The sequence below is a fragment of the Mastigoproctus giganteus genome, chromosome 3 (assembly GCF_048544385.1).
Source record: "Mastigoproctus giganteus isolate SK-2022 chromosome 3, ASM4854438v1, whole genome shotgun sequence".
Classification (NCBI taxonomy): domain Eukaryota; kingdom Metazoa; phylum Arthropoda; class Arachnida; order Uropygi; family Thelyphonidae; genus Mastigoproctus; species Mastigoproctus giganteus.
In genome coordinates, this window is record NC_143577.1 from 233347458 (window position 1) to 233370823 (window position 23366).

The following is a 23366-nucleotide window of genomic DNA, read 5'->3' on the forward strand; positions in this document are numbered from 1 at the left end:
ATGGCACCGACCGCAGCTCATAAATACTTATGTTACCTTATGGGAAATCGGCGCTCGCTTAGCGCGGATTCACTTAGCGCTCTGTTTTTCCAGAACGAATGATCAGCGTTAAGCGGGGGTCACCTGTAATGGAGTCACTGGTTAAAGAGGTGATACTGGATCACCTAGACAAGACAGCAGTAATAGTTGACACAGCATGGGTTTGTTAAAGGGAGGTCTTGTCTGACCAATTTGATTGGATACTATGATGTGGTCACAAAGGAACTGAATGTCAAAAATAATTTTGATATCATATACTTGGATTTCAGGAAAGCTTGTGATACTGTTGCACATGGAAAACTGCTGTACAAATTGGAAAGGTATGGCATTAAGGGTAAGTTGCTACAATGGATAAAGGGATGGTTGAGTGGGAGACGACAGAGACAGGTAATCAATGGACACTGCTCTTCATGGACAAATGTTATTAGTGGAGTTCCCCAGGGTTCGGTGTTGGGCCCATTGTTGTTTTGTATATTCATCAATGATATTGATGAAGGTATATCAGCATTAATGTCCAAGTTTGCAGATGATACAAAGGTTGACAGGATTGTTAACGACAGTAAAGACAGTATGCTACTCCAACTGGACCTAGATAAGTTGGGCAAATGGGCTGAGAAGTGGCAACTGAAGTTTAACATTGACAAATGCAAAGTACCACATATGGGTAGCAAAAACCCAAGAGAAACGTACCAACTGTATAGTACTACACTCAGGGAAGTGGAAAGTGAAAAAGACCTGGGGATAATTGTGCAGTCAAATATGAAGTTTGCTGAGTGGTGTGCAGATGGGCTGCCAGGGCAGGTCATGGAGTCTTGTCAATTTTCCTAGAAGGGACAGGGAGATAATTATCCCATTGTACAAGGTAAAGGTCAGGCCACACCTAGAGTACTGTGTACAGGTCTGGAGGCCTCATTTTAGGAAGGATGTAGAGTTGCTAGAACAAGTACAAAGAAGGGCAACAAGAATGGTGAGGGGGAACAAAGGGGTGCTCTTACCAAGAAAGGCTTAATTTCTGCAAATTGCAGCACCTGGAAAGTAGGCACCTGCGAGGTGATCTGATTGAGGTGTATAAGGCCTTGAATGGGTTAAGCAAGCTGAATGGGATTTGTCCTCTTGCTCAGAATAAGAAACTGAGGGGGCATAGATTCAAATTGAGGAAAGACAGTTGTAGAATGGATGTGCGGAAGTTTGCCTTTAGCCAGAGTGTGGTTGATTGGTGGAACAGGCTTCCATCTTTTGTTGTGGAAGTTGATAGCCTAAATAAATTTAAGGCTGAGCTGAACAGGCATTTGGAACAAATGGGGGGGGGGGAAATGTTTTCCTTTTTTTTTGGCTGACGCTGCATAAACTTGCTTTCTTGCATCGTATGCCAATGCTAATGTGTAATGACATCCAACAGCTGTGGGGTATCTCAATACTGCTGCAGAACAAATATTTCAATAGGGCACCTCCGTAGCCAGGTGGGAAGGAGCAGCAGTGCGTAGCACATGCTTCTTGATTAGACCGGGGTTCGAGCCCGTCACCACCAAATATGGAGGATGCGGAAAGGTCAGGGAATGACCACCGCATATCCCGGAGCAATATGGCCTTAGTTGCTAATGTTCCTAAAAACCAAATAACAAACAAACAAAAAAAAAAAAAAAAAAAAAAATTTTTTTTTTTTTTAAATTCCTGTCGTTTCCCAATGATGATGACATTTTTGAATGGGACACAGCACCATAGCATTGAGCCAGATGTGTGTACATATAGGTTTCAGAATATCTGAATGAGCTCACCCTGCTCGTGCACGCTCTCTATCTCTCTCCACCTTCCAAATCTCCTTACTTCAACTTCATCAAGTATTTGCATGATGAGCTGAACAGAATATATAATTTTCTGAAATGAAAAGAAATTTTTCAACATATTACAATCAGATATTTTACTGAACCTTGGAGTCACTGTTAAAAATTCGAGAGCACAAATCTGTATTTTTCTTATTTTAAAACTTCTCTCTGTTTCTTAAAGAGAACTTCTAAAACAGCAATTCTGATTGTAACTTTATTACTCAATTTCCCCAAAAATGAAAGCTTTCAATTACATCCAGTGATTGAAGCAAAGCAGGATGCTAACCCGCTTCTTCTTCTCAAGAGCTAAATATTCTAAGACATTACACAGCACTGGATTAAATGGCTTGAAGCAATCTTACTAGCCTTTTGTGGATTTGAAATCACCTCCTTTACTGTTTTTCTTAAAACATTAGATAAAGATTAATACAAAAATGTAACAAAATGGTAAGCATGTGTGTCTGCACATGTTATATGGGGGTTTCTCACTCATTTCTCAAGTTTATAAAATTTACAAACCATCTCATTTCTTTTCTTTGGCTCAAAAAACTTCACAAACCATCCTACTTCCCATTTATTTTTTCTCATTTCAAGCACTGATTACACCTAAGTTCTCTACACAATCCCAACAATTTTTAGCACTTGTTTCAGCAGCTGATCTTAATTGGCAGGTAGGTTAGGAGACAAACCACACCTCTGAAATCATGTAGAGTGCATGCAGCATGTATTAACAGATAAAATTTGCTGACAACTGTTGTAAGATAATCTGAGTAGAAAATTTTACTCTAACCACTTAATTTTTACTCGGTAATAAATAACATTTGGCATTTTTACATTAACATTAAATTTATCGTTAGCATAAACATCTCATGCCAAGGAAAATTGTAATATTAATTAAGCATGATAAAAATCCCTTTAGCCAACTAACATCAGAGATGTTAGATAGCTAAAGCAACAATCAGATAAAACTACTGAATCCATGTTAAGTTTTAGAAAATGAGTATTCAGGTTATTCATATGATAAAAACTTAAGCCTTTAATTTTTTATTTATTTTGTTTATTTATTTATTAGCTATGGCTTGAAATGACTTGAATTTCTGTAGATTGTAATTTCAGCTAGTTCTTTTACCGTTATCTCCTTTGCGGTAACATTTTCATCTGGCTCATTTAAAAATTCTAATTTTTTTTTGCATTTAAAAATTAGAATTTTTAAATACAAGTCTGCACGTGACTTTATTAGCAGGAGACAAACAAATAACACATCTGCTTCTGATGGCTGATGGAACACAGAGGTGGGCAGGGGGCAAATGCTTGTTTATTGCCCATCCGACACACGGTAAGCTTGGTATGCTATTCAAATCTTTTTCAACTATCACATAAAAAAAGATCACATTAACTGGAAATATGCATCACGTAAAGTGAAAAGTGGTATAATTTTTTCAAATAGTGGTAAGTGAAAAATGTGTTAATCGAACTCTCATTATGTGAGGCCTATGTAACTGTTTTTACTGCAACCACTATATGAACACTACTGGTTAACAACGGGACACTCCTTTCAGGAATATACATATATCCAAATGGGACACTCATTTTCAGTGGCAGCATGGCAGCTCAATTTTGCAGTTATATCCACAGCTTTATTAAAAATGTAAGAATACCTTATCCTTGAAATATCTATCACATACTTAATACTATACCTAATTAAAACAGTTTTGCCAGATGATATACAGCTGAACTCCCCCAAAATATTTCCAACTGCCACAAGAACTTCACAAGTTGATTCTTGGAGACCATTACTAAAAGTAAAAAAAATAAAAATGTTTAAGAATTAAGTTGAAAAAATCATATTAAAATATAAGAAATTTTTTTTTTTTTTAATGAAAACCCCAAAACATGAGGGTTATTAGAACCTATAGTACTTAGTACCATGCATTGGTTGGACGTTGAGAAGACAAAAGAAGATATTTGTTGACAATTAGACCTGAACTTCTGTAGACTAATTTTCAGGAAATAGGTATGAAGGAAGGTTGTTTATTCATTATTTATATATTGTTTATATTATTTAGTTATATATATATATACGGCAGACTCTCGATTTACCGGGATCGGATTAACCGGGACACTTCAAGACTCCAAATTAAAAAAAAAAAAAAATCAACCAGAAATCATAAAATTCAAGTAATAACTAGAATAGGTATAAACAGATATTTTGCAAGTCGTAAATAAGCGACAAGAACCGCCGTTATAAGTCATCATTGGGAGAAGGTGCCTATTATCTTGCAACCCCTGCTGTCTTTACACCTGCTGCTCAAAAAAAAAAAAAAAAAAAGAGAGAAAAATGTTTAGTTTGTTTTAGTGCATTGCGTCAATTGTTGTGTTCCATCACACCACAAATGGACAAATTTTCTTTCGTTATTTATGTCAGGGATGTCGAAATTTTTTTTTTTTTTTTTTTTTTTTTTTTTGTTTAAAAATCGCAAAAATGATGGGTAAACACAAAAGAGTTGCGCTTTCAGTTAAACAAAGACTTGAAATTATTCAAAAGTTAGAAAACGGTGCATTTGTTAAATCTCTAATGAACCATTATAAGGTTGGTGACCAAACCGTATGTGACATTGTAAAAAAAAAAAGATTTAAAATCGACATCGCAAAAAATAAAGGGAAGCATCGTATTAAGTTTTTTTATCTATCGCCGTATTTTTTATGTAGGTTGCTCAACATTTTTCGATATAGTAATTCCCCGACTTAAGCAACTACAGATTTACGTAAATTTGTTTTCACTCAATTTTTTCTATTTATTTATTTATTTTTATTTTTTTTTTTATGATTGTAAAATTTAAAACAACAAAATAATAATAATAAGCAATCAATAACGACGATCACGACACGCACAAATTGCACAAGTGAGATCGGAGTAACAAGCAAAAAAATAGGAAAGAAGAGAAGATTCTTACAATTATTTATGTTTTTTTTTTTATGACTGAAGATTTCAGTGAAGGGAACACACACTTCACCATAATAACGTAAAAACCCACAGAATTCCAGCTATCGGTATCATCACAAACGCAATAAGATCGAGTTTACTACCCGTTTATAATTACATACACAAACAGAAAAGCCCAATAACATTGAAAGTGCAAATTGTTTTATGGTAGTGACCTCCAGAAATGTGCTTTAGTAAAATGTGAGCTCGTGCGGGGTGATAATAGTGAGTTTTCACCTTAACCCTGTGAAGTTCTTTACAGAAAATTTCATTTTGACCGTTATCATATTACCGACTAAGAGATTAAGTGACAGCAGTACTAGTAAATCTACCAAGAAAAGGAAGGCAATTGATTTGGATCAGAAAATTAAACTAATAAGAATGTATGGAAATGGTCAAACATTAACAAGTATCGCGCTGAATTCAGATTTGTCAATAATAATATAGCAGCAATACGTTATTAGGCATTCCTGAGTTACGTAAAACTCAACGAAGTAAGAAGTCCTGGAACGTATCTCTTACATATGTTGGGGACTTCCGTATTTTTGGATTAACTGGGAAATCAATTATCCGGGATTTGTTTTTTACCATCTATCCCGGAAAATCGAGGGTCTACTATATATATATATATAGTTATTATAGTAAAAGTATAATATGTACAATAGACTAATACTCAAGATTTCTAAGAGGTACAAGCTAAAGATTATAATGATTTATGCACCAACATCGAGCCATGATGATGAAGAGGTTGAAGAAATGTACACCGAAATTGAGTCTTCTAGATGAGCAGAAAACCCACTACACTATTATTATGGGGGACTTCAATGCTAAGGTTGGAAAAAGGCAAAACAGCGCAGAAAGAGGAACTATAGGAAATTTTGGAATTAGTGAAAGAAATAAAAGAGGTGAAAGACTTGTGGAATTTGCAGAATCTCAAGGACTGTCAGTAATGAACACTTTTTTCAAGAAAAGGGTGAACAGAAAGTGGACATGGAAGAGTCCAAATGGATTAACAACTAATGAAATCGACTTCATCCTCACTAACAGAAGATATATTGTGAATGATATTACCGTCCTGAATAAGGTAAATGTTGGAAGTGATCACAGAATGGTAAGATGTACACTTGATATAGATGTAGGAAAGGAAAGGAAAAAAACTGACTCGAGTAAATAATACAAAGGTCTTTCAAATAACAGAGGAGGAGAAAAAGCAGTATGTACTGGAACTTAAGAACAAGTTTGAGCTTCTGCAGACTGCTCAGGACCAAGATATCGATGAGGAATATTACAACTTTCTGAAAGTGATAAAGCCCAAGAAACCTATAGGGAAACAGAAATCCAAAGAAGAAAAAATTAGTCAAGAAACACTTGTCATGATGAACCGAAGATGATAAATGAAGAGCAAGAAAAACACTAACAGGGAGAAAATTGAGTATACTGAGTTATGCAAAGCCATTAGAAAGAGACTCAGAGAGGACATAAGAAGATTTAACACAAGAAAAGTAGAACACGCATTAAGGGAAAACAAAGGATTTAAATCAGCAGCCATGAGCAGTAATACAGAAAGACAAATGATACTGAAACTGAAGAATAGAGATGGTGTACTTATAAACAGCAGAGAAGGCATAATTCAAATAGCAGAAGACTACTATAGAGAATTATACAAGGAGCGAGAGAATGATACCAGCAGTGGGGAAGATAGATTGCAAAGTAGCAACCCATACGACATACCCGATATTCTTCCTGATGAGGTAGAACATGCATTGAAGAAAATGAAGAATCGGAAAGCCCCGGGGGAAGATGAAGTTACTGTAGAGTTGTTAAAATTGGGAGGAAGAGACATAACACAAAAACTGGCAAGGCTCTTCACAAAGTGCATTAGAAAAGGTGTGACGCCTAAGCAGTGGAATAATGCAATCATAGTTTTGCTGCATAAGAAAGGAGATAAATCAGAAATTGGAAATTATAGACCAATTAGCTTGTTATCCCACATCTACAAGTTGTTCACAAGGGTCATTACTAACAGATTTGAAAGAATACTTGATGAGAATCAACCGAAAGAGCAAGCTGGCTTTAGGACAGGATTCTCAACTATGGATCACCTTCACGTAATATCACAGCTAATGGAGAAAGCAAATGAATATAAAACAACATTATGCCTGGCATTTGTGGATTATGAAAAGGCATTTGACTCCATACAGCATAAGGCAATGTTTCGGGCACTGGAAAGACAAGGCATAGATACCCCATATATTATGATTTTGAAGAAAATATATGAGAGTGCTACCTCCTTTATTAGACTAGACAAAGACAGTAGCAAATTTAAAATCGAGAAAGGAGTTCGACAAGGAGACACAATATCTCCGAAGCTGTTTACTGCTGCCCTTGAGGAAGCTTTCAGAAGATTAGACTGGTCGCAGAAAGGAGTCAATGTGAACGGAGAGTACCTAAACCATTTACGATTTGCAGATGACATTGTGGTCATAAGCCACGATCCCAAAGAATTAGAGGAAAATCTTAATCAGTTATGCACAGTTAGTAAGGATTTTGGACTAAAGATGAATATGGCTAAAACAAAAGTAATGATGAACAAGTATGCCACGGAAAGGGAAATAATGATTGAAGGAGCAGTAATTGAAAAGGTGGAGTCATATACTTATCTGGGACAAGTTATTAGCTGTAATAATGATAAATGGCTGGAAGTCAAGAGAAGAATAAAGTTTGGATGGATAGCATTCAGGAAATATAGTCACATACTGAAGAGCAATATCCCAGTTTGTCTGAAACGTAAAATAATGAACCAATGTATACTCCCCACCATGACTTATGGAAGTGAAACTTGGGCACTCACCAAAAGAATGGAAGAGAAGCTGAGAACTACACAGCGAAGAATGGAACGAATCATATTGGGAATCAGCCTGTTAGATAAGAAGAGAAACACATGGATTAGGCAACAAACTCAAGTAAAGGACATTCTTATCAAAACTAAAGAACTAAAATGGTCTTGGGCAGGACACATAGCTCGAAGACATGATGACAGATGGACTAAGAAAATAACAGAATGGTATCCAAGAGGAGCTAGAAGAAAACCTGGAAGACAAAGGCGGAGATGAATAGATGAAATTCATGAGTTTGTGGGTAGTAAATGGATGGCCAGTGCTCAAAACAGAAGGAACTGGAAAGTTGCTGGAGGGGCCTTCATCCTGCAGTGGATTGAAAATGGCTGATGATGATGATGATGTACTATATAGATGCTGAATATGTATATAAACATAACAGTATACAGCAGACAATAAGGCCAAAATAACTTATAAAGACTAAGATAGCCTGTGTAGGTCTACAATGCCATACCCTGGAAATAAACATACAATTAGTAATAATATATAAATATATAATACAACAATGATTATGTAGTTAATCATTGTTGTATTATATAATTATTGATATTTAGATACACTGAAAGGAACTTTTTCGAGGGCTAACCCCTTTCAATATATCCCACCAATAATTAACAGAGCTGTCTGTTTCTGATTGCTATCTGCCTGTTTAACTAAGTTCAATTATTAAAATATAAACATAGAGGCTAATTTGGTTATAATTTAAATTTAGCAGCAAACAGGCAAGATAACAGCTAGCCCGACAGATAACTTCAAAATGAATAATAGAAAATAGAGGGCCAACCATAATTTTATTTGCTTTATATTTATGCAAAAGAAAGCTACTGCTGACATAAGGAGAAAGGAAATAGGGATAAGTATAGTAATAGTACCTCAATTTCCCTCAAATTTCTCTAATAGATCTTGAGGTATGAAAAATTAGAGTTAGATAGTAAAACGTGAAAAGTAAAGAAAATAGCTTCATATAATTGTACTTAGGCATAATTTTTATATTTATCCCAATTTTTATATATATATATATTAATTTTATATATTTAATATATATAAATATATATTTATATCAGGTCAAAGTCCTGACTGATTTTTGTTTTGCGAGTGGCAGTGAAAATTTTTAATTATTTTGGGCAGGAGGCATTACCAGTAATTAAGGCCTAACTAACTGGCTAGCCATTTGATAATAACCACAACATTATCACAAATGAAAATTTAATAAAAATAGAAAGGCTTAAAAAAACATAGGCTTAAAAGTAGTGTTCAAGAATATATATATATTATATAATATATAAATATATAATAATATATTTATATATTAATTGAATATTTCCTTTTTCTTTCTCTCATTTGATAATACAGTATGCATGTCTATATACATATACAGTGGACCCCTGCTTTATGATATTAATCCGTTCCAGAGACACCATCATATCGTGAAAATATAGTAATGTGAACCCAATAATACACTTGTTTTTTGATAATTTGTTCCAAGACCTTGGAAGTTGAAATTTTCGCTATATATCTCTCTAAAAGGTGATTTTTATAATGGAAATTACACATATTGATTACAAAAATGATTAAAAACTAATATATTAATTAAAGCACAACACAAAAAAATCACTTCAACTAAAGGATGCAAAAACAAAACATGCAGCAAATACATTTACAAACGCTGCTAAGAGAAGGACCACATGATCCGGTCAGAGACAATCATAAGCCTATCATAAAGTGAAATAAGTAGGGACCAGTTAACATGATCACTTGTTAGTAGAATCAGCTGCTTTATAGAATCAAATTTCAAGAAACCAATTCAAATCATTAAAATGCACTACACTTTCATCATTATCATATGTTCTATTATAAGAATCAATTTTGAGATTTAATTAAGAGCAAACAGGGTATCGTGTATGGTTTTCACATTGATGGGATCCCTATCCCATTCTGTGAGAAGTTTATTAAAGTCGTTAAGATTTTGTTACCCATTCCTGTTGTAGCTGTTGTTCTTGCTTAATTTTACCATTTTTTATCCCATTAATGTGCAAGTTTTTAGTTAGTTGAAAGATGGTATATGTACACTGTTTGGGGCTAGTGTAAGTGAAATTTCTGCCATTGAATCTATTGTTTAGTCTGTATGGGTAGAAGGATTTATACTGTAGTATAAACAGGTCTTCCATAATTTCTCTTTTGGCGGTGTTTTCCATTATTGCTAGGATTGCAATCGATATATTAGTGAAATTGTGTTTTTGTAAGTGTCTGAGTTCTATTACATTGGTGTAATAGAACTCAGACACTTGAAGCTGCTGTCTTTGGTGGGATTTTCGTATTTCTTTATTTGTGAACGGTGAAGATTTAATCTTATGTGCAACTCTGTACTGGTTTGCCCTATATAGTGAATTCCGCATATTTTACATGTAATTAGGTATATAACATTTTTTGCATGGCAAAAAAATGGTGTATTATCGGAGGTTAGTTGGTGCTGGTTATACATGTATGGACATGTTTTGCATAGTTTACTGTTACATTTGTTAAATTTTAGTTGGCTCTGGTGGCGTAGACTATCTATATAGTCTTCAATGTGTAGGAAGAAATTAAAAAATTTAGGTCCATTGGATTTCGATTGATTCACTTGTGGTGTGGCGGCATTGCATGCTATATGACCGTTTTCAGGAAATGTCGGGTCCTGTGTGGTCATGTCTATACCCGGGGTGCAATTTATGCTGTGATACCCATACAGCATGTTGTTCCTATATGTAGTATTATTCATTGTTATAAGAAATTATAAAGTTATAAGAAGTTATGATGATATATGAAAATATAAGGTCCGGTTCCATGTTAATACACTTTACTTCCTTTAATGATGGAATTTTTAAGTTTCTTATATAATTTGATTAAATTTATAATAATTATTAATTATAATTATTATCATCATTATCACTGTAGTCCCAGGAGCTGACGAGCAAGGCTGGGTACTAGCAGAGTCAATTATATTGTGTTCTTACTGAAGACTATAAAAATGATATTTGGTAAAGTTTACCATATTAGGTTTTTTTTTTTTTTTTTTTTTTTTTTTGATTTGGTAGTTGTTGGCGCATCGGCTTCTGTGGCCATATTGCACCTCCCAAGGTTTTTGCAGTACTTTGATCCAAGCCTGAGGCGGGAATCGAACCCGCGACCTTTGGGTTGCCGGGCAGGTACTTTACCCACTCGGGTAGCCTGGTCGGCCACCATATTAGGTACCTGTCATTCCAGGGTATAGTATTTCCTATATAATTATATTAACACACTTTTTCATTAACATACTTCTTGTATTTAAACATACTAACACTTATTGTACTTGTATAAACACATCATTTCATTTATATAGGTTCCTTCTGTCATCAGAGGCAACCCCCCCCCCCGGCACCTCCGTAGCCAGGTAGGCAGGAGCAGCAGTGCGTAGCACACGCTTCTTGATTAGACTGGGGTTCGAGCCTGTGACCACCAAATACAGAGGATGTGGAAAGGTCAGGCAATGACCACCGCATATCCCCGGAGCAATATGGCCTTAGTTGCTAATGCTCCTAAAAACCAAATAACAACAAATAACAGCAAACCCCCCCCCCCCACTAACTCAAATATAAACCCTCTCAAGGCTATCAGAACATTTGCATCGACATAGGAAATATTGCCTACAGCAATTTCACCATCACGCCATAGTCAATGAAAAACGCAGCTGCGCAGTACCATTTAATCAACACATAAAACAACCAGAAGGCAGGAATTGATCCCTTTTCAGTCTGACCACCACAGAAGGAAGTAAGAACCCATTCTCATTTAATCTGATACATACCCGTTGGGCTTTGTGTCGCCTATCCCAGTTTGCTGATTCTGACACTATTTTTACAAAATTTAAATTTAACGCATGTTATCTTTTCTCATTTAATTTCTATTAATTTCTATACAATCACCTAAAAATTAAAATCAGGCAAAACTGGAATGGGAACAACAGAAACGGGTAGGTATGAGACATTCTTTTAGTCTGGCTATTGGTCTGCTCAAAGCCCCTGAAGAAGTAGCATAGTTTTTTTTTTGTTAGCAGACCGATGACCGAGTGAGAGAATGCTATTTACAATTTTCATTGTTTATTATCATTTTTATTGTTATTTTCATTGTTCATCATTTTTATTTTTATTTCCATTTTCATTAATATAATTTTACATAGGCCTTCCAGGCTAAAGCTAGTTTACTTTTACTAACTTGTTAGTTTGGCCCTTGAGTCTGGGCAGTCCACTGCCCAGACTCAAGGGCCAAACTAACCTGCAAACAAAGTCAAACCTTGAGTCTGGGCAGTGGACTGCCCAGACTCAAGGTTTGACTTTGTTTGCAGTCTCACTGGCAAGCAGGTAGACAGTGTGAAGACTTTAACAACCCAGTCACGAGAAGTATCCACAGCATATGAGATGCAAGAGGGTGCACAAATATAAAATCACTGGGTTGCTAAGGTCTTCATACTGTTTATGTGCTCACTGACGAGATTCCAACCAGAGTTAAAACTCAAGTCTGTGCAGTGGAAAACATTTTAAATAAAATGCAACATACTTCTCCACTGGAGCAGTGCATTTTATTTAGAGTATACAATACCAAGGCAACCTGTGGCAAAGGTGCCTCCACAATATGAGATCTAAGTTTGCTTAATGCTACATAAGGAAAACAGCTTTGGCCACCACTTACAATAATGTTTTACATTACTAATAGCATCTACTCTCACAAATCACTTAAATCTCCTTATTTATGTATGTACAAACGTATGTTACTATAGTTAAATCAGTAAGTATATTTATCACTAAGTTACAGCATGCCAGAAAGAAGCTGAAATATATGAACAGTTATGAACTATCAGCAAGATATTTAATTAGCAAACAAAAATTGCATATGCTTAGGTTTTTATTAAGTGTCACTTTATTATTAGATTTACTGATTTGCTTCAACAAACAATTTTCCGAAGAACTCCTGCTGTGGTTGTTGTTATTTGGTTTTTAGGAGCATTAGCAACTAAGGCCATATTGCTCCAGGAGTATGTGGTGGTCATTCCCTGACCTTTCCGCATCCTCCCTATTTGGTGGTCACGGGCTAAAACCCCGGTCTAATCAAGAAGCGTGTGCTACGCACTGCTCCTCCTGCCCACCTGGCTATGGAGGCACCTCTTGCTGTGGTAAGCACATTGTTGTTACATGTCTGATGCATGCTGTTTGATAAAGTATTGTCATATATCTTGACAATACATGGAACTTGTATTGTCATACAAGTTCCATGTAAACTCCTCCAGGTCCAGGTGATTTGCCATTCCGTCCTTCCTTTAGCAGGAGTTCCACTTCCCTAACAGAAACTTTTAAGCACGAGTCTTCTACACCAAAATCCTCCATCATCTTGAACTCTTCCCGGTTTTCTTTTAAAAGTCCTTCGTAGTACTCCGTCCAGTCTTTCAACGGTATTAATTGCAAACCAGCATTGTGTTTATTCTGTTTTCTCAAGTCTTTAAGGACCTTCCATGATTCCGCTGATTGCTTAAAGCCCAATTTGCTATTAATAGTTGCACATTTCCTTTCCCATTCTTCATTTTTCGCTTCTTTTTTTTTTTTTTTGATTTGGTAGTTGTTGGCGCATCGGCTTCTGTGGTCATATTGCACCTCCCAAGGTTTTTGCAGTACTTTGATCCAAGCCCGAGGCGGGAATCGAACCCGCGACCTTTGGGTTGCCGGGCAGGTACTTTACCCACTCGGCTAGCCCGGTCGGCTCTTTTTCGCTTCTACTACCAACCAATTGGCTATTTTCTTTTTTTCAACATAAATGTTCCTATATGCATCATTCCTGTCACCCAGCCATTTCTGATATGCAAGTTTCTTTTCCTCTACAGCAGCTCTTACTTTATCTGTAATCCAGGTCTTTTTTGGTCCTTGGCTTTTCTTTTTGCCTAGGATTTCATGAGTTATTTTTTTAACAGTATTTTTTAAATATTCGTAGATTTCTTCAGTATTACCTTTTATCTCTATGTTAATTGCAGCATCCAGTCTCTGGGTGAAGTTGTTTCTAATGCTGTCGTCCTGGAGTAGGTCAATGTTAAATTGATCCATTTGTAGCATTTCTCCTTCCCTGCATTGTTGGTTGTCCACACATATTTTATTAATCCAGTTCCACCTCAGTGTTGTTTTAACAAGAAAATGGTCAGATCCACATTCAGCTCCTCTATAAACTCTGACATCTTTCAATACATAGGTCCCTGAATGTTTTGAAATAATGTAATCTATAACTGATCTAATTTGTCTTGTCTCCTGTGACCAAGTATATTTATGGATATCCTTGTGTTGGAAAAATGTGTTGTTTATTCTCAAGTCGAACTGTTCACAAAGATTGCATAGTCTATCTCCGTTGTCATTCCTCTCTTTCTCTCCAAATCTTCCAATAACGTTGCTATTTCGTTCAGTTCCTACTCTTGCATTGAAATCACCCATTAGAAATATCTCTTTGTTCTTAGGAATTTTTTCTATTAGTTCTCTCAGATCCTCCCAAAATTCATCCTTCAAGGTATCGGTGGTGTCATTAGTCGGGGCATATATTCCCAAAATACATATTTCTCTCCCATACATTTTCAGTTCCAATGAGATCATTCTTTCATTAATAAATTGCCAGTTTTTGATGTTGTGTCTCAATTTCTTTTTAACAGCAATAGAAACTCCTGCTCTTTCACTCTTATCAACTCCACTCCAAAAATGGTAGTATTCTCCCATTATTTCCTCTCCACATCCCTTTTTCTTTGTCTCTGATAACACGACGATGTCTAACTTGAATTTTTGCAGTTCATCTGAAAGAAAGTTTCTTTTAGTTGAAAGGTCTTGAATATTCCAGCATCCCAAAATCATAGTCCTTTTCCGTTTGCAGAGTCGTTTCCAAAAGTGCAGTCCATTTTCATTTTCACTTGTAGGTCGTTTAGCATTTGTGTATTTTTTACACTGAATGAGGAGCTAGCCCGTTGCAGCAACCCCCAACTTGGAGGGCCAGGGTTATCTCTCTTAGTCTGGCCCCTACCCTTTGACCTGTCTGGCTTGGGAGGCCCTACCAGTAGCTAAGCTACCGCCGACTTAGCTCTCCGGGTCATCGGGACACACAAGCTCCCCCCACCGCGACAAGGTGGAGAATACCATCGGGGGAGACTTATGTTCATGTCTAAGAGCAGAGCAAAAGGGGAAGAGAGAAGAGGAGAAAAGAAAATACAGATATTCTAATCACACTGGTAAGTACATTTGTAATACAAAAAAACATATAATTCTCAATTAAACACAACTAGTTACTAAGAATAATAAATTACAATATTACAAATGAGAACATTCTTACCTAGAATGTTCAGGAAACACTCCCACTTCTTAGCTAGAAACCTGCAATGCTGAACAAATTATCAGCTTGCATTGCCTAACTACACATGAGAGAGAGAGAGAGAGAAAAAGAGAGATTATGGTGATAAGTAATTTTAATTCTGGTACTGGAACCAATAACATGCTTAGAGTTAACATGGGAATTGTAAAAATTAAGAAAGCAACCTTGCAGGAAAATAAGCTGTAAAATATGACCAAAATAAATGAATGAAAAATTAATATTCTATTTATTCCATTTTAAATGGAAAATCATCATCATCTTCAGCCAATGTCAATCCACTGCAGGATGAAGGCCTTCTCAGATTTCTAGAAACTGTGGTCTTGTGCTTTCTGTTGCCATTGTTCACCAGCAAATTTCACAATTTCATTGATCCACCTCATCTTAGGTGTTTTTCTCGGGCGTTTAGAGTCAAGCGGTTCCAAAATTCATTTGGTCCATCTATCATCACATATCAAGAAGAACGTGACCTGCCCACTTCCATTTTTAGTGTTTTGTTTTTTTCAACAATGTCACAGACCTTGGTTTGTTGGAATATACATATATAAATCTTGGAATATACATCAATAAAAAAATAAATGACATGTTTCTGATGTATACAGGTAGTTCTCGACTTTACGAGTTAATTTGTTCCTAGCGCGCTCATAAAGTGAAAACTCGTAAAGCGGGAATTTATTTCCCACAGACATAATGTAAAAAATAGGGATTACGTTCTCAACAATGAAATCAGTTAGCTACTTAGTTTATGTTTAAGGCGCCTCCATAGCCAGGTGGGCAGGAGCAGCAGTGCGTAGCACACACTTCTTAGCATTAGTATTAGTAGAGGCATTTGATGCAAGAAAGCAAGCTTATGCAGCATCAGCCAAAAAAAAAAAAAAAAAAAAACCCACTTCCACTCCACCCCTCTGTTCGTTCAAAATACCTGTCCAGCTGAGCCTTAAACTTATTTAGGCTATCAACCTCCACCACAAGGGATGGCAGTCTGTTCCACCAACCAACCACCCGCTGGCTAAAGGCAAATTTCCGCACGTCTATCCTACATCTGTCTTTCCTCAATTTGAATTTATGCCCTCTCAGGTGATTTTTCTGAGCTAGAGAAAGAATCCCATCAGCATTGAGCATGCTTAAACCATTCAAGGCTTTATACACCTCTATCAGATCACCTCGCTGGTGCCTAGTCTCCAGACACTGTAATTTGCAAAACTTAAGCCTTTCTTCGTAAGAGCACCCCTTTGTTCCATTCACTAATCTTGTTGCCCTTCTCTATACTCGTTCCAGCAGCTCTACTTCCTTCTTGAAATGAGGCCTCCAGACCTGTACACAGTACTCTAGGTGTGGCCTGACCATTGCCTTATACAATGGAATAATCACCTCCTTATCCCTGCTGGAAAAATTTCTGTATATCATTGACAATACTCCATGAGCTACTCTTGCAGCCCGTCTGCACTGCTCAGAGAACTTCATATCTGCCTGCACAATCACCCCCAAGTCCCTTTCATTCTCTACCACTGTCAGTGTAGTACCACAGAGTTGATACATTGCTCTGGGGTTGCTGTTTCCCATGTGTAGTACTTTACATTTGTCAATGTTAAACTTCATTTGCCACCTCTCAGCCCATCTGCTCAACCTTTCCAGATCCTGTTGCAGCAGCATAGTGTCAGTAGTGTCCTTGACAACCCTGCCAACCTTTGTATCATCTGCAAACTTGGACATTAAGCTTGATATACCATCATCAATATCATTTATAAATACAGAAAACAACAATGGACCCAACACTGAGACCTGAGGGACTCCACTAATAACATCAGTCCACGATGAGCAGTGTCCATTGATTACCACTCTCTGTCTTCTCCCCCTCAACCACCCCTTTATCCATAGCAGTAATTTGCCTCCAATGTCACACTGCTCCAATTTGTGTAGCAGTCTTCCATGTGCAACAGTATCAAAAGCCTTTCTAAGATCCAAGTATATAATATCAAAGTTATTTCCTGCATCCAGCTCTTTTGTGACTGCATCATAGTATCCAATCAAGTTGGTCAGGCAAGACTTCCCCTTAACAAAACCATGCTGTGTCTGAGCTATAACTGAAGTCTTGTCTAAATGATCCTGCAGTGCTTCTTTAACCAGTGCCTCCATTAATTTTCCTGGAACAGAAGTTAAGCTCACAGGTCTATAATTACTTGTTTCAGCCTTTGATCCTCCTTTGTGAATTGGGGTCACATTTGCACATTTCCAGTCCATGGGTACCTCCCCTGAGTCCAAGGAAGCTCTCATAACTATGGCTAAGGGTTTGCTTACTTCCTTTGCTGCCTCCTTTAATATAACTGGATAGATCCCATCCACCCCGGGTGCCTTTCTTGTGTTTATCTTCAACAGTTTCTCCTCTGCTTTACTCCCAGTTATTTCAAGATTCTGTAGCTTACTGCTAGAGTTGAATACACCTCTGGCATTCCCCTTGCTGAATAACTCCTCATGTGTGAATGTCGATGCAAAATATTCATTTAGTTTGTTAGCTACCTGAGCAGGATCATCAACAGTTGACCCATCAATATCAAGTGGACCAATCTGATTCATCCCCTTCCTTCTAGAGTTTACATAAGTAAAGAACTCTTTGCTGTTTTTCTTTGCATCCCTTGCCAAGGATTTCTCGTAATCTGCCTTCGCCTGCCTAACCTCCTTTGTAACTTGGTTGCATATCAACTTGTATCTATCATAGGCTTCTGTGTCATGTGTTAATTTGTAAGTATCCCATGCATTTTTCATCTCTGCCATATGCCTCATTAGTTCATCTGACATCCATTTTGGCCTAAACCTTGAACAATATTTCTTAGTTGGTATGTAAAGCCTAGTAGCTTCCAAGATAAGTTCTTTGAATGCTTCCCATTTTGAATTTGCTGTTGGTAACATCATCAGTTGGTCCCACTGTATAGAATTTAAATACTGTCTCAGTCCATCGTAGTCGCCTTTACGGAAGCAATAACCCTTCCCTTTACCCCTAATGGTAGTTACCTCTTTGAGTAAATCCCACTTCAGCACACTGTGATCACTGCCACCTAGTGGTTCATTTATCTGCAGATTCTTAATGCATGAAGAATCACTGCTGATAATCAAATCAAGAGTATTACTCCCTCTAGTTGCCTCCCGAACATGCTGATGTAGAAAACAATCATCCAATAAATCCACAAAAGCCCTGCTAGTGTGTGAGTAACCAGCCCCCAAATTCCAGTCAATATCTGGGAAATTAAAATCTCCCATTATAAGACTCTCTGATTTACTGGCCCACTCTATTTCCCTGTACAGTTCCTTATTATACTCATCAGAGTCATTAGGCCTATAGCACACTCCTACTCTCAATTTTGATCTCCCAATGCTTATGTCACACCAAACTGACTCAACACTGCACTGTCCAGCGAGTGATGTCGACTGGCTTCACTTCCTTGGTTTTTATGTGTTTCTTAACTAATAGCATAACCCCTCCCCCCTTCCTATCCTGTCTATCCTTTCTGTAGACGTTGTACTCCCCAAATTGCAGTTCTGCATCCCTTATATCTGTGTGACACCACGTCTCTGATATCCCAACAATATCTGCCTTTGATGTTTTGAGCAATACCTCAAATTCATCAAATTTATTTACTAAACTCCTAGCATTGGTGTACACGCAAGTATACCTGCACCTGTTTCTATTCTTAGCTACCCTAACTGCACCTGTTTCTATTCTTAGCTACCCTATTCTTGATTAGCCCGGGGTTCGAACCCGTGACCACCAAATACGGAGGATGCGGAAAGGTCGGGGAATGACCACCGCATATCCCTGGAGCAATATAGCCTTAGTTGCTAATGCTCCTAAAAAACCAAATAACAATGACAACAAGTTTATGTTTAAATTGATTGATTTATTCAAAGAAATGAAAACGTAGCCTGTAAAATCAAAAAAATTATTATAATAAAGAAATTATTTATGACTTACAAATGTTAAAGCATGTTTATTCTTCATCATCATCATCGACTAAATGCACACTCATTGATCACTCATTATTGGCTCGGCACGCATTGGTTTGTTGCACAAGGAGTCATCTTCTTCAGAAATGCTTTGAGGCATTTTTTTCCAAGATAATCTTCTCATTTAATTATAAATTTCACGACTGCATGCATAAGCATTTTTTAATGGCACACACAAATTGCAACTAACACGATTCGCATGGAGTAACAAGTTTACGAAGCTTAAAAAAAGGAATGAAGAGAAGATACTGAAAATTTATTTATGTTTTTTATACAATTGAAGATTTCAGTAAAGGAGGAAACACATTTCACCATAATAACGTAAAAAACCACACAATTCCAGTTATCGATATTTTCGCTAATGCAAGAAGATCGAGTTTACTACCTGTTTATAATTGCTTGCAGTAACAGAAAAGCCCAATAAACTGGAAAGTGCAAATTGTTTTTATAGTTTTATGGTTTAGAAAAATATCACAAAGGTGTTTAAAAATTGATTCTTATAACGGAACATATGATAACAATGAAAGTGTAGTGCATTTTAATGATATGAATTGGTAACTAATACAATTTACAAACCACGCTCACAACATTGTTTTATATGGTCTTAAGGTCATGCTCGTGACCTTAAAAATGACATTTTAGAGAAAAATAGCAGCAAAAAAATTTCAACTTCTGAGATCTTGAAACAAATTACCAAAAAACAATGTGTTATTGGGTTCACATTACGATATTTTAACAATATGATGGTGTCTCTGGAACTGATTAATATCGTAAAGCAGGGTACACTGTATTGTATAGCTACGCACGTGGTTTGGAATGAGGTCTTTATGAATATTTAACATTCATTTTTTGCAATTAATGTTCTATTTTCGATTTTGTTGATACTTGTTACTTGGGAAAAAAAAATTCATAAACCTGGAAACGCGTAAAGCGAAAACTCGTAAAGCAAGAACTGCCCGTATATATATAAAAATTTAGAAAGTAGTACAATCATGCAATAATACTCTCTGCCACTTAAAGACACACTCATTCTGCTTCATACCCACATGTGTTCCATAAGTTGGTGTTAATGTGTGAAGTTTTGAGATTTTTTTTGTAAAAAAATTAGGCTTTTTATAAATTTACTTTAAATTTTTTTTTTAAACCATACCACAAAAAGTGAGTATGCAGCAAAATAAATTATAATTATCTGCTGAATGTAAAAGATTTTACCACTTTGTTTCTATGCTCGCCAAATGTTTCAAGCATTTTCTGAACACCTAATGCACTCGCCTCAAGATCAGTTAATATATATTGAATTAATTTGCTAATAATTATTTTTGCATAAAATATTAGTTATGCAATTTAAAAAAAATTATTTTATGCGATGTAAATTTTTCAGAAAATATATATTTACATTTACTTACATTATCTCAGTTGCAAACTCCGAATAGCTAACTCCCAATGAATGTAAATAAAAAGGTAAAGAACGAATCACTTTACTTTTGATCTTCACATCTTCCTGAATCTATAGGGAAATAAATCAAGGAAAATACATAAAGGGAAAATATTTCACGCAAAGCATTTAAATAATTTTAGCTCCAAATGAATTTTAAAAGCAATACACCTCGACTTAACTTTACAAAATAATGAGAGGAATTACCTCGATATATGCATGCACAACGTTTCTTTCCCAACACTCTCCTTGAATTAAATGAAGCATGGAGTTCTGATTTATTTTAGTGTAGGGTTTAGAGCTCTCGAGCCACGGATTCCAGGAGCAGTGGATCACTAATGTTTTGCCACAGTGTGTTAGAATTTATTCAGTTATTTTTAAATTCATTTAATTCAAGAAGAGTGTTAGGAAAGAAATGTCCTGCACACATATTAGCATTAGTAAAGGCACATGATTCAAGAAAGCAAACTTATATAGCATCAGCCAAAAAAAAAAAAAAAACATCTAATTTCACCCATCCACTCACTCCAAATCTGTCTAGTTCTGCCTTGAATCTATTTAAGCTATCAACTTCTACGACAGATGGAAATTTGTTCCAGCAATCAACCACACGCTGGCTAAAGGCATACTTCCGCACATCTGCCCTACAACTGTCTTTCCTCGATTTGAATTTACACCCTCTCAGGAGATTATTCTGAGCAAGAGGAAGAATCCCATCAGCATTGAGTAAGGTCAACCATTTAAAGCTTTGTACACCTCAATCAGATCACCTCGCAGGTGCCTAGTCTCCAGACACTGTAATTTGCAAAACTTAAGCCTTTCTTCATAAGAGCAACCCTTTGTTCCATTCACTAATCTTGTTGCCATTCTCTGTACTTGTTCCAGCAGCTCTACATCCTTCTTAAAATGAGGCCTCCAGATCTGTATACAGCTCAAGGTGTGGCTGACCATTGCCTTATACAAGGGGATAATCAACTCCTTATCTCTGCTAGAAAAATTCCTGTATATCATTGACAAGACACCATGAGCTACTCTTGCAGACCATCTGCACTGCTCAGAAACCTTCATATCTGCCTGCACAATTACCTCCAGGTCCTTTTCATTCTTTACCACTGTCAGTGTGGTACCACACAGTTGATACATTATTCTGGGATTATTCCTTCCCATATGCAGTACTTTACATTTGTCGATATTAAACTTCACTTGCCACCTCTCAGCCCATCTGCTCAACTTTTCTTGATCCTGTTGCAGCAACGTACTGTCATTAGTGTCATTAACAATCCTGCCAACCTGCATATCATCTGCAAACTTGGATATTAAGCCTGATATACCATTATTAATATCATTAAAAAATACAGAAAACAATAATGCACCAACGCTCTTCGTGGACTAATAACATTAGTCCATGAAGAGCAGTGTTCACTGATTACCACTCTGTCTTCTCCCACTCAACCATCCCTTTATCCATAGCAGCAATTTGCCTCCAATGCCATACTGCTCCAATTTGTGCAGCAGTCTTCCATGTGCAACAGTATTAAAAGCCTTCCTAAGATCCAAATATATGATCAAAGTTATTCCCAGCATCCAGTGGATACTATGACCACATTTGATTGGATACTATGACCACATCATAGTATCCAATCAAATTGGTCAGACAGGACTTCCCCTTAACAAAACCATGCTGTCTGATCTATAACTAAAGTCTTGTCTAAATGATCCTGCAGTGCTTCTTTAACCAGTGCCTCCATTAATTTCCCTGGAACAGAAGTAAACTAACAGGTATGTAATTACTTGTATCGCCCTTTGATCCACCTTTATTAACTGGGGTCACATTTGCACATCTCCAGTCCATGGGTACCCCCCCCCTGAATCCAAGGAAGCTCTCATAATTATGGCTAAGGGTTTCCTTACTTCCTTTGCTGCCTCCTTTAATATAATTAGATAGATCCCATCCAACCCAGGTGCCTTTCTTATGTTTATCTTCAACAATTTCTCCTCCACTTTGCTCTCAGTTATTACAAAATCATCTAGCTCACTGCCAGACTTTAAGTCATGCATTCCTCTGGCATTCCCCTCCCTGAATAACTCCTCATATGTGAATGTAGATGCAAAATATTCATTTAGTTTGTTAGATACCTGAGCAGAATCATCAACAGTTGAACCATCGATATCCAGTGGCCCAATCTGATTCATCCCCTCCCTTCTAGAATTTACATAAGTAAAGAACTCTTTGCTGCTTTTCTTTGCATCCTTTGTCAGAGATTTCTCGTAATCTGCCTTTGTCTGCCTAACTTTCTTTGCAACTTGGACCAGCTTACATCTATCATAGGCTTCCATGTCACCCATTAATTTATATGTATCCCATGCATTTTTCTTTTCTGCCACACCTCATAAATTCATCTGACATCCATTTAGGCCTAAACCATGAACAATATTTCTTACTTGGTATGAAAAGCCTAGTAGCTTCCAAGATTAATTCTTTGAATGCTTCCCATTTTGAATTTGCTGTTGGTAACATCATCAGTTGGTCCCACCATATAAAATTTAAATACTGTCTCAGACCTCAGTAGTCGCCTTTACGAAAGCAAAAACCCTTCCCTTTACCCCTAATGGTAGTTACAAATCGAGGTAATTCCTCTCATTATTTTGCAGATTAATCAATAATGTAGGACATACTGAGCCTTGATGATCTTTCATATACTAATGATTTGGTACTAACAGAATTAAAACTGTGGACTACAGCATGCCTAAAAAAAGAATTCTGAAGTCAAAATTTCACTTGCCTAACTGGG

At 36.6% G+C, this 23366-nt stretch overlaps 1 protein-coding gene across 1 annotated transcript in view; it reads right to left on the minus strand.

Annotated features, from left to right (window-relative positions):
- Window positions 1-3417: 3417 nt before the first annotated feature.
- The window catches only part of LOC150088848 (serine/threonine-protein kinase atr-like), a 117319-nt gene continuing 97370 nt past the window's right edge, over window positions 3418-23366 (minus strand). Inside the window, exons 19-20 of the mRNA XM_090370341.1 lie at window positions 20546-20646; window positions 3418-3658 (exon numbers count right to left, since the gene is read on the minus strand). Coding sequence (XP_090226467.1) covers window positions 3418-3658; window positions 20546-20646 — 342 coding nt within the window. The remainder of the gene's footprint in view (window positions 3659-20545; window positions 20647-23366) is intronic.